Below are 11,726 nucleotides of genomic sequence, written 5' to 3'. Positions count from 1 at the left end.
GTCCTCTTGGGATTTTTGGCACACACACACACACACACACACACACACACACACACACACATCTGGCACATTTTTTCAAGTTACCAGGTCTTGGACTAGAATCACGCAGTCGGCTTTGTGGGATCCAGCGCATTAACCACCATGCCACCTGGTTGCCTAGAAACTTTTATTATCTTAATCTAAAGGCTGGATTTATAATCAACTGGTCCAGTCTGGGTGTGACAATGTGTGCTGACTCGGCAGGCTCAGGCCACATGGGCGGTTGGGTTTGGTTCCCGTTCCTCTTTAAAAGACCGGGCAAAGTGGTCCATGCCTGTAGGCCCAGCTATTTGAGAGGCTGAGGCGAGAGGATCGCGACAGAGCAAGACTGTCTGGAGATACTGCACACACCGCGCACGTAGCCCCACAGTCCCCTCGCCGACGCGGAGCCTGCATCTGCTCTCAGATCTCTCCACACTACAGTTCCAGCTTCACCCCAACAGAGCTGCAGCCGGTCCACCCTTGCCAACTGGGCTTGATTCTGCTTCTCTGTAACATTAGTCTGGCTCCAATTCCAAAACTGGTCTCTTCCAGCCACAATGATATAAACTTGAGTGAAGCCTTAAAATCATGTGTTAGGGACCAGCGGTTAGCGTAATGGCTATGTCGCTGGACTCCCACATGGTCGACCACGGTTCGCGTCCCAGACCCGGTGGCTTAAAACTCACACCGGGCGCATGTGCACACGTGCCCAAGATCCCGAGAGGAGAATGGAGGAGAAGGGATTGCGGCGTGGCCATACCCCCGGGGGGTGATTTCTCACTTTCTGTCTCTCTTTCTCTCTCTGTCTGTCCACGCGCCCTATAGCAAAATCCTCTCCAAAAAAAAGAAAAAAAAATCACGTGCTACTCAATATAGTACACTGTATTTATCATAGAAATAATGGGAGTTGCCACCAAATGAATGCCTTAGTCATTACATTCTACAGATCAGTTTTAAATTTCTACGTGATTAAAATACAATAAAATACCCAACACTAAAACTACCTGGAACGTTCATTTTTCTCTCAAAGAACTCAGGATCCCCTTAATACTTACACCTTAAGGGATATCATTAAGAATGATATCTGTTAAATACTGTGGCTATGACTGCAGTTCAAGTCTCAGACGTGGCAGCTGGAAAATCACACCAGACATGCGTGTGCCTGTCCCAAGTCCCAGGAGAACGGAGAAGAAGAGACTGTGGTGAGGCCATCGCCCCAGGGAGTGCTTTCTCACTTTCCCTCTTTCTGTCTCTCTCTCTCTGGCAAGCACACACATTCTATGGCAAAAACCTTAAAAACAAAGAAACAAACAAAAAACAAACAAAAAAACCCCCAGTGGTTGGTTATGGAAATAGAAGAGATTGGGTCATAGCTATGTAACTCTAAGAGGTGCCTTGGAGAGGGTGGGTGTCTAAAACAGGGAGGCTTCTGCTGCTACATGGAGGCAGACATGGGTCCTGCAGTCCCCAAGGAGGGCACAGTTAGAGTGAGAATACACAATACGATCCCTGTAGATAAGCTGGCAGGTATCAGCATCTCCCTGGACAAAGGTCCAAGCCTTGTAACCCTAAACCGTCTGAGCACAGCCTAGATAGGGAGCAACCCGGAACAGTCAAGTAGATTAAGAGCAGAAAAGAAAGAAAGGGAGCAATTCTTAAAGGGAGGAGAAAAACAGCCCCTATTCCACCTCCCCACTCTCCTCTTTAGGGGACTAATCCAGAGCACTTGAAAATGAATCACCCCAGCCTTGATGATCTGAGCCCCCTGGATCTGAACGTGACAGTCTCATGACTAGGTTTTCCAGCCCAGAGCTTATCCTTATCCAGGACCTGGCCGTGAAGGCATGAGTCAGAAACTTCACACAGACATTAATATCTGGGCCTCGTGAGAATTTCATGTGTCCCGCCCTCGGCTCTCGGCTCCAGTGCACCTAATCTAGTGACGGTCACAGGACCAGTGACTTTTCCAGTTCTGTGACCATGGTAAAACTCAGGGGACCCTCCTCATCCAGCTGGAGACTCACTGTGATCTGGCTTCCTCCCCCAAACCCGAGGGCTCCTGTTGACTGGCATCTTCTCAGTGCTGTGCGCTTCCCTGGCTGCTTCCTGGATCCCAGGCTTCACCCCAACAGAGCTGCAGCCGGTCCACCCTTGCCAACTGGGCTTGATTCTGCTTCTCTGTAACATTAGTCTGGCTCCAATTCCAAAACTGGTCTCTTCCAGCCACAATGATATAAACTTGAGTGAAGCCTTAAAATCATGTGTTAGGGACCAGCGGTTAGCGTAATGGCTATGTCGCTGGACTCCCACATGGTCGACCACGGTTCGCGTCCCAGACCCGGTGGCTTAAAACTCACACCGGGCGCATGTGCACACGTGCCCAAGATCCCGAGAGGAGAATGGAGGAGAAGGGATTGCGGCGTGGCCATACCCCCGGGGGGTGATTTCTCACTTTCTGTCTCTCTTTCTCTCTCTGTCTGTCCACGCGCCCTATAGCAAAATCCTCTCCAAAAAAAAGAAAAAAAAATCACGTGCTACTCAATATAGTACACTGTATTTATCATAGAAATAATGGGAGTTGCCACCAAATGAATGCCTTAGTCATTACATTCTACAGATCAGTTTTAAATTTCTACGTGATTAAAATACAATAAAATACCCAACACTAAAACTACCTGGAACGTTCATTTTTCTCTCAAAGAACTCAGGATCCCCTTAATACTTACACCTTAAGGGATATCATTAAGAATGATATCTGTTAAATACTGTGGCTATGACTGCAGTTCAAGTCTCAGACGTGGCAGCTGGAAAATCACACCAGACATGCGTGTGCCTGTCCCAAGTCCCAGGAGAACGGAGAAGAAGAGACTGTGGTGAGGCCATCGCCCCAGGGAGTGCTTTCTCACTTTCCCTCTTTCTGTCTCTCTCTCTCTGGCAAGCACACACATTCTATGGCAAAAACCTTAAAAACAAAGAAACAAACAAAAAACAAACAAAAAAACCCCCAGTGGTTGGTTATGGAAATAGAAGAGATTGGGTCATAGCTATGTAACTCTAAGAGGTGCCTTGGAGAGGGTGGGTGTCTAAAACAGGGAGGCTTCTGCTGCTACATGGAGGCAGACATGGGTCCTGCAGTCCCCAAGGAGGGCACAGTTAGAGTGAGAATACACAATACGATCCCTGTAGATAAGCTGGCAGGTATCAGGATCTCCCTGGACAAAGGTCCAAGCCTTGTAACCCTAAACCGTCTGAGCACAGCCTAGATAGGGAGCAACCCGGAACAGTCAAGTAGATTAAGAGCAGAAAAGAAAGAAAGGGAGCAATTCTTAAAGGGAGGAGAAAAACAGCCCCTATTCCACCTCCCCACTCTCCTCTTTAGGGGACTAATTCAGAGCACTTGAAAATGAATCACCCCAGCCTTGATGATCTGAGCCCCCTGGATCTGAACGTGACAGTCTCATGACTAGGTTTTCCAGCCCAGAGCTTATCCTTATCCAGGACCTGGCCGTGAAGGCATGAGTCAGAAACTTCACACAGACATTAATATCTGGGCCTCGTGAGAATTTCATGTGTCCCGCCCTCGGCTCTCGGCTCCAGTGCACCTAATCTAGTGACGGTCACAGGACCAGTGACTTTTCCAGTTCTGTGACCATGGTAAAACTCAGGGGACCCTCCTCATCCAGCTGGAGACTCACTGTGATCTGGCTTCCTCCCCCAAACCCGAGGGCTCCTGTTGACTGGCATCTTCTCAGTGCTGTGCGCTTCCCTGGCTGCTTCCTGGATCCCAGCCAGTGCTCCCGCCCTCAGGGAGTACACTGGGGGTGGAAGGGCGGTTTCAGTACCAAGCACTCAAGGGTGAGCGATCGGGAGAGCAGACAATGAGAATCCTGGTGTCTGTGAGGCTGGGCCTGTCCCAGAGGGCACTGCAAGGAGGACATGGGGCGGGGGACTTGGACACGGCAATCCAGAGCGGAAAGACAGTCGAGGTAGGAAACCAGCCCTTGTACATACAAGTGTCCACGGAGAACTGAGCAGAAGTCAAGGGAGCTTACGTCCACTTTGTGCTCAATATGCTTCGAGTACTGCACCTCAGATGAATGACTGAATTTAATCATCACGGCCTCCCGTTGAGGTCTTACAGATATGCAAAAGAGGCACTGAGAGTGTAAGTAACACACTGACAACCACAGAGCAAGTGAAGGCCTGAGCTGGGATCTGAACATGGGTGCTCGAATCTCGAAGTCTCACTGTAAACCACTCAAGAAGCCCTTTGGGTGTAAAACTGAGGAGGTATTTAACTACTAAGATTAAGAAAAAAGGTTCTTTAAAAAAATGCTTTATTTTATTTTTCACCTTGGGTGCATATGCATACGAGAGAGAGAGAGAGAGAAATCCTCCCTTCTCCCCCACCCCAAGGAGGATGACCATGCCACAATCTCTTCGTTCCACTTCTACTAGCAGGATTTGGGGCACGTGTGCACATGTGCCTGGTGCATCTTTTCGAGCTGCTGGGTCCGACACTCGAATTGCACAATTGGTTATGTGGGACCCGGCCGCCCCTACTACCATGCCACCGACGGCCCAAGGAAAAATCATCTAAACTGGTCTGACTTCGAAAACATAGTTAAATGATTAAGTGTGTTCAACACAACCTCTCATTTCCAAGCATAATTAGAGACAAAGAATTTTGGCCTCATAATGGCTCAGAAAACACAGAGCACTTCCCACAAGGGGCCCTTGAAAAACACTAAGAATTCCTTCTGACTTGGAGACACACGTGGCCAGATGCATCTGCAATTCACAGCAAGGAAGGGCCAGCAAAACCCAGCGAGGAGGGACACACAGAAACCCCCAAGAAGAATTTCAGGTCAGAAACATTTTGTCTTAGGCAAGTTTGGGGGCTTGACCCGGAAAACTGTCATCAATATACAAAATGAGATTCCAAAAACAAACTTTCTCTGTGGGTTTAACATGAATTCTTCCAGAATCAGTGTAAAGCCATTTCCTCTCAGAAAGCTGCTGATTATCATCTGCTGACTGCTAAGCTCGGAGGTACTTAATATCCATTTGGGGTTTCACTGCAGCCAAGTCAAACTCGGCTTGCATCCTGTAACCTTTTTACGAGCAGCGATATTACTTCTGGGCATCCTCTGTAACCATCCCCCTTACATCTCACTGACCTCATCCTGGCCCGGGAGTGCAGTTCCTGACTCCTAGAAAACCCTCGCTCGTATAGGAATCTATCAACGTCCCAAAATAGAACGAACCTTTATTTTGCTTCCGGCAGTAGTTGGGCGCCCTTTCTTGTCAGCTTGCAGATTTTCAGGAAATAAAGACTTTATAAAAGGTCTGGAAAAGGAGAAAGAGAGGGTTAGCAACCATAGGTACCTTGGGAGCTGCAAGGTTGTTTCCGTCGAGGATGAGGCAGCAGGCTGTCGAGAGACACATAACCTTGGCTGTGGAGAAGCCATATTGCTCAGTGGAAGTGTCAACGTGAGACTCAGGAATTAACAATAGGCATAAGACACAAAGGGAAAATATTCTACAGGCATCTTGTAAGCCTGAGATATAAAATGTTAAAATTCCACCTTTTGATTGTCCCCACTCAGCAAAATTGGGGTATCCCAACAGAGAAAGGTCAGCAGGTTAGTTCAGATAAGCGAGAGAGACCAGAACTTGGGAATTGTACCAAATGGCTGAGTTTGAGTTCAGCACGGAGCCTGCCTGGCTCTGGTGCTTTTCTGAACCATACGCTATTGGTTCTTGTGGCGAGGGGATCCTTTGTTGCGGGTGGGGCATTGTCCTATACACTGTAGGACATTAAGCAACAGCTTCGGCTTGCTAGATGCCAGGAGCACACTGTCCCTACCCCCACACAGAAAACACTGACAAAATGCAAACTGCTTTTCAGTATGAGCCATCTTTTTAAGTTTTGCTATAAGGCACATGAGTTTGCTAAAGAGAGAGAGAGAGAGAGAGACAGAGAGAGACAGAGACAGGGTGTGGGGAGTAAAGTGAGAAATCACCCCAAAGGAGGGATGGCCACCTCATAATCCCTTCTCTTCCATTCTCCTCTCCGGATTTTGAGCATGAACACACGTGTGCCCAGCGTGTTTTCAAGCCACCAAATCTGAGACCTCAATCACACAGCCATGTGGGATCCAACCTCCTTAACCTCCGCACCACCTGCCGGCCCACTATGAGCCATGGTAAGTGAAGGAGTAACAGATTAAATCACTAGTGCCCCAAAATTTGAAATCCTTGGGAATCTTTTTTCATTTTTTTTTTTTAAGAGAGATTTTTTGCTGTAGGGCATGTGTGCTCACCAGAAAGACAGAGAGACAGAAAGCGAGAAATCACTCCCCAGGGAGATGGCCACACCACAATCCCTTCTCCTCCATTCTCCTCTTGGGATCTTAGGGCATGCACGCACATGCGCCCGGCCTGAGCTTAAGCCGCCGGGTCCGGGACTCGAACTGCAGTCAATGATATGGTCCAGTGACGTAACTATTACACCATCTGCTGGTCCCAGAAAGTTTTTTTCATAATGTACATTATCTACAAACTTGGTGGAGACCTGCCCCCACATTTCACCAGTAGTTCTAACTGAGCTGCCTCTGTTAGCTGCCTTCCTCGCCAGCACACGGTGACGACGTGACAGTTGTTGCCCCGCTGCCTGGTATTCAGGGGGTGCATCATATGTTATTTGTCCACGGAGTGAAGTGAGCCGCATAAGTTGGCAACCTGACATTCACACTCAATCACTTCCTCCTAAATGACCGTTTAGTATCTCGCACTTTCTAGGATGTCTCCTCAGCAACCTGCGTTTCACTTGACCAGACACACCTACAGAGTCTGCAGCAAAAGAGTTTACAAAACAGTCAGCCACACCTGTATGACGAGAACTGCTGTAGAAGCATCGATAGCTCTTAAACTTGTCAGACATTTTAATAATAATCAATCAATCAATCTCTGGAAGCAGGTCTGCACCTGACGGCCATGAAAGCCACAAGACAGGACTTGTGGCTTACCTAACCTTTTCAGAGCAGAGAAAATAGATTTTATGTGTTTTGACTACACAGAAATCCAACATCTCACGAGTGGAGGCACGGCAGCAAGGAAGTGCAGTGTGGGGAGAGGCAGATGGGGAGGAGCGGGAGAGTTAAATGAAGCAGAACTACCTCTGAGCAGGGCCTGAAAAGGAAACTCAGTTTTGCTTTCATCGCACTTAGGCCTGTCTTAGAAAGTTACCAGGCCTGCTGTGTGTACTGGAGAAGTGAGCCTTGCTGCTACGGCATTTTGAGTGACAGAGACTAAAACGTCAGCTCCAAGGAGGAGGCAGCTATAGAACTCGGAGACCCGGGAAGCCTTGCAACACTGAACTTGCCTGGCTTGTGTGGACCTGCTCATGGGAACTACATCTCCTTCTCTGTTACCCAGGATCTTGGGAAACTTTGCAAGGACGAGGGAGGGAAAGGACAGAGAGCTGGTCCTGAGAGCTCTGGCAGCTTCTAGGGGAACCCACTGCGTCTAGTCTTAGTGCTTAGATGGGGACTGGGGAGTCAAAACAGATCTCCTGAGTCAGTTCCTCTATGAATGCCCTTCCCAGAGTGCTTCAGGGACTCAGGTTAACTTGGGTCTTAGTAAGCCATGAGCCATCTTCAAAAGTGCAATGCCTGGGCCAGCAGGTGGCATGGAGGTTAAGGAGGTGAGATCCCACATGGCTGACTACACAGTTCAAGTCCTGGACCTGGCAGCTTGAGAAACACACCAAACTTATGTGAGTGCATGCTCAGAATCCTGGGGTGTTTTGACTACACAGAAATCCAACATCTCACGAGTGGAGGCATGGCAGCAAGGAAGTGCAGTGTGGGGAGAGGCAGATGGGGAGGAGCGGGAGAGTTAAATGAAGCAGAACTACCTCTGAGCAGGGCCTGAAAAGGAAACTCAGTTTTGCTTTCATCGCACTTAGGCCTGTCTTAGAAAGTTACCAGGCCTGCTGTGTGTACTGGAGAAGTGAGCCTTGCTGCTACGGCATTTTGAGTGACAGAGACTAAAACGTCAGCTCCAAGGAGGAGGCAGCTATAGAACTCGGAGACCCGGGAAGCCTTGCAACACTGAACTTGCCTGGCTTGTGTGGACCTGCTCATGGGAACTACATCTCCTTCTCTGTTACCCAGGATCTTGGGAAACTTTGCAAGGACGAGGGAGGGAAAGGACAGAGAGCTGGTCCTGAGAGCTCTGGCAGCTTCTAGGGGAACCCACTGCGTCTAGTCTTAGTGCTTAGATGGGGACTGGGGAGTCAAAACAGATCTCCTGAGTCAGTTCCTCTATGAATGCCCTTCCCAGAGTGCTTCAGGGACTCAGGTTAACTTGGGTCTTAGTAAGCCGTGAGCCATCTTCAAAAGTGCAATGCCTGGGCCAGCAGGTGGCATGGAGGTTAAGGAGGTGAGATCCCACATGGCTGACTACACAGTTCAAGTCCTGGACCTGGCAGCTTGAGAAACACACCAAACTTATGTGAGTGCATGCTCAGAATCCTGGGGGTGGCAGGAGGGAGGATGGAGGAGAAAGGATTGCAGGGGATGGCTATCCTTCCTGGAGTGATTTCTCACTTTTCCCCCCTCTATCTCTTTCTGTCTCTAGCGAGTAAATGTGCCCTAACCCAAACTAAAGAAAAAAAAAAGTAAGTGTAGTGACCATGAAGAATTCAGGAGATAATATTCCAGGTATCACAGACCAGAGTGTTAGACCCTCAGGTGATCAAAAACTGCCACCCCAGCTTCAATGCTCCGGTCACTTCTCCCTGACAATAGTATTAAAAATAATGAAGCTCGGGGCCCTGAAGGACATGCAGATGGCACTTGGGGTTTGGTGGCAGAAAGTGATAGGGACATAAAGAAGAGACAGAGATCGGAAAAAGAAAAACCTCTATGGGAAACCACACACGGCAGTCTAAATATAATCCAGACCCAACCGCTCAAAGGAGCAAAATGCTAACCACTCAAACACCACAAAGTTCGCTTTATACTGAAAGCTTCACCAAACCCGTATCTCACGATCAGTAAAGCCACATACACTTACAGCTCACTGCTCTGCATGAGTTCGATCAGGTCCATAAAAAGCACATCACGGTTCCTTTCACAAAAGCCATCCATATCGTAGGAGACCTGGCCAAGAATAGAGAGAAGTCGAATTTTATCCTTGAAGCGTTTCAAACAATGAAAAACCCAAGCTGGCATGGCTATCCTCAGCAGAACGTGGGCATTTCCAGATGTAGCATTTGGGATTTTGTCATGAGCTGTCACATGAAGGCTCTGCATGTGAGCTGACTTAGCAGCGAGGACCGCAGACGTGACGAGTACTGTCTGCAGCCTACATGGCCCAGATGACATGACCAGGATCCTTCCTCTCCAGACCACACACCTTGTCTTCATGGATCCCTAGGGGTGTCTCAGTAATGAATTCTTCTTTTCTTTTTAAATTTGCTATAGGGTGCATGTGTTCACCAGAGAGAAAGTGAAAGTGAGAAATTACCCTCCCCCGTCCCAGGCAGGATGGCCATACTGCAGTCCCTTCGGGTCCACTCTCCTCTTGGGATTTTGGGCATGTATGCACACGTGCCCAGCATGTTTCTCAAAGCAATGGGTCCAGGACTTGAACCGTGCAGTTGTCCATGTGGGATCTAGCCACTTTAACTACCATGCTGCCAGATGGCCCCATAAATTATAGCTAAGATAGACTGAAAATGAAACTGCTTACATTCATTCATCTATTGCAATGGACGGTGTTATTTGAGGTGTGCAGTATCTCCCTGAAGTGGTATTGAAGTCGTAGCAATCTGGCCAGAAACTCATGCTCACAGAGCCTGGTTAAGGAGAGGCCAGTTTGGATGACAATGACACTAGCCAATGTCCAAGGGACCAGGAAGTCCTAAGAGCTATGACCTCAGCTTACGTTCCTATCACCAGCACCTGCCACACAGCCTGGCGCCCAGTAGGCACCAATACTTACACCATTAATGGGATCCAACACCACAAGTAAGCTCTGAGCCCTGAGCTATACTGCCAGAAGGCACGTGCAGACAAGTCTGTGATTGTAGCAGAGACAAGAAGCCATTCCTTTAGCAGTTAATACATGTGCCAGGGTGAATCATGCTTTAAAATATGCAATCGTGTATATATGATTTGTTTTGCCTCCCCAAATAATTCATAGGTCCTATCTGTTGAACAAATAACATACAGGGAGGCATATGGACATCTGTCTTATTTGCCTTATAAGAAAACAGATCACAGACCCAAAGGCTTAAAACAGGTAGACATCACGATGTGTGACTCTGGGCCAGCTGGTGGCATGGAGGTCAAGGTGGCTGGGTCCCACGTAGCCAACTATGCCATTTGAGTCCTGTATCTGGTGGCTTTAAAACATGCTGGGTGAATGCCAAAAATCCTGAGAGGAGAGTGGAGAAGGGAAGGAGGCATGGCCATCCCCCCCAGGGGGTGATTTCTCATTTTTCGTCCCTCTGTCTCTCTCCAGTGAGCACACATGCCGTATAGCGATAAATACATATTCAGAAAAGAAGAAGAAAAGATGGACAGCATCGTTTCCTGCCCCCTGCCCCCGGCCATACCTTTCCAGCGTAATGGTGGATAATGAAGCCTTGGTTCCAGCTGTTGAAGTGCTCGTGGCTCCCGATCTGCATCTGCAGCTTCTGCAGCAGCGTCTGATCCGCCCCCTCGCCCACCGCGTGCATCGTGGCACACACGTCGTCCAGGATGCTCATGATCCCAGGGGGGTTCTGGTGACACCGAGAAGGCAAGGCCCGATCACTGCCCATTCCAAACACTCAGCGCTTATCGGCCCCTTCCTCAGCAAGGAAACAACTCCCTAGACTCCAGATACCATCTTGAAAGTCAGTTTTTCTTTTCAGGCAAGGACGTGATTAATAGTCCCAAATGGGGAGTCTCGCCGGGGATTGAAGGATAGACCAAAGTCCATTTTCCACAAAGCGGTCGACTCCCTGAAGTTTGATTTGAAGTCAGGCACAGATCATTATCTGCTCACTCCTATTCATTCTAAGTTGATTTCAACAATCCAAAGGAAAAATAAAACATTTTTCTTTGATCCCTAAATTCATTTCTTACTGTTCTTTTTCAGTCTGTTACCCATATAGGCATCATTTAAACAGTTATTTAGTGTACACAGTCTGGCGTGCATTACATTTTTTTTTTTTTTTGCATAGCACTTTTCTTTTTTTTGGAGAGGTTTTTGCTATAGGGTGTGTGCGTTCGCCAGAAAGTCAGCGAGACAGAAAGTGAGAAATCATCTCCTAGGGGGGATGGCCACGCCATAATCCCTTCACCTCCATTCTCCTCTCGGGATCTTGGGTATTAACACACATGTGCCCAGCAGGAGTTTAAGCCACCGGGTCCAGGACTTGAACCGCAGTCAGCTACATGGGATTCCAGCAATGTAGTCATTACACTATCTGCTGGTCCTGCACTTTTATTTAAGAGAGTTTTTTTGGGGACCAGCAGTTAGCGTAATGGCCATGTCACTGGACTCCCACGTAGTCAACCGTGGTTTGAGTCCCAGACCCAGTGGCTTAAACTCACGCCGGGCGCGTGTGCTTGTGTGCCCAAGATCCCGAGAGGAGAATGGAGGAGAAGGGATTGCAGTGTGGCCATCCCCCCTGGTGGGTGATT

At 48.4% G+C, this 11,726-nt stretch overlaps 1 protein-coding gene across 2 annotated transcripts in view; it reads right to left on the bottom strand.

The window, feature by feature from the left end:
* The window catches only part of MYO1E (myosin IE), a 301,820-nt gene that overhangs the window by 100,679 nt on the left and 189,415 nt on the right, over positions 1 to 11,726 (bottom strand). For both annotated transcript variants that reach the window (XM_027765947.1, XM_006141773.3), the window contains exons 14-16: positions 10,652 to 10,819; positions 9,106 to 9,191; positions 5,289 to 5,370 (exon numbers count right to left, since the gene is read on the bottom strand). In XM_027765947.1, the coding sequence (XP_027621748.1) occupies positions 5,289 to 5,370; positions 9,106 to 9,191; positions 10,652 to 10,819 (336 nt within the window). The remainder of the gene's footprint in view (positions 1 to 5,288; positions 5,371 to 9,105; positions 9,192 to 10,651; positions 10,820 to 11,726) is intronic.

This window comes from Tupaia chinensis, unplaced genomic scaffold, assembly GCF_000334495.1.
Source record: "Tupaia chinensis unplaced genomic scaffold, TupChi_1.0 Scaffold000063_1, whole genome shotgun sequence".
Taxonomy (NCBI): Eukaryota; Metazoa; Chordata; class Mammalia; order Scandentia; family Tupaiidae; genus Tupaia; species Tupaia belangeri.
Note: the sequence above shows the minus strand (reverse complement) of the source record. Positions and strands in the feature narration are given on the sequence as shown.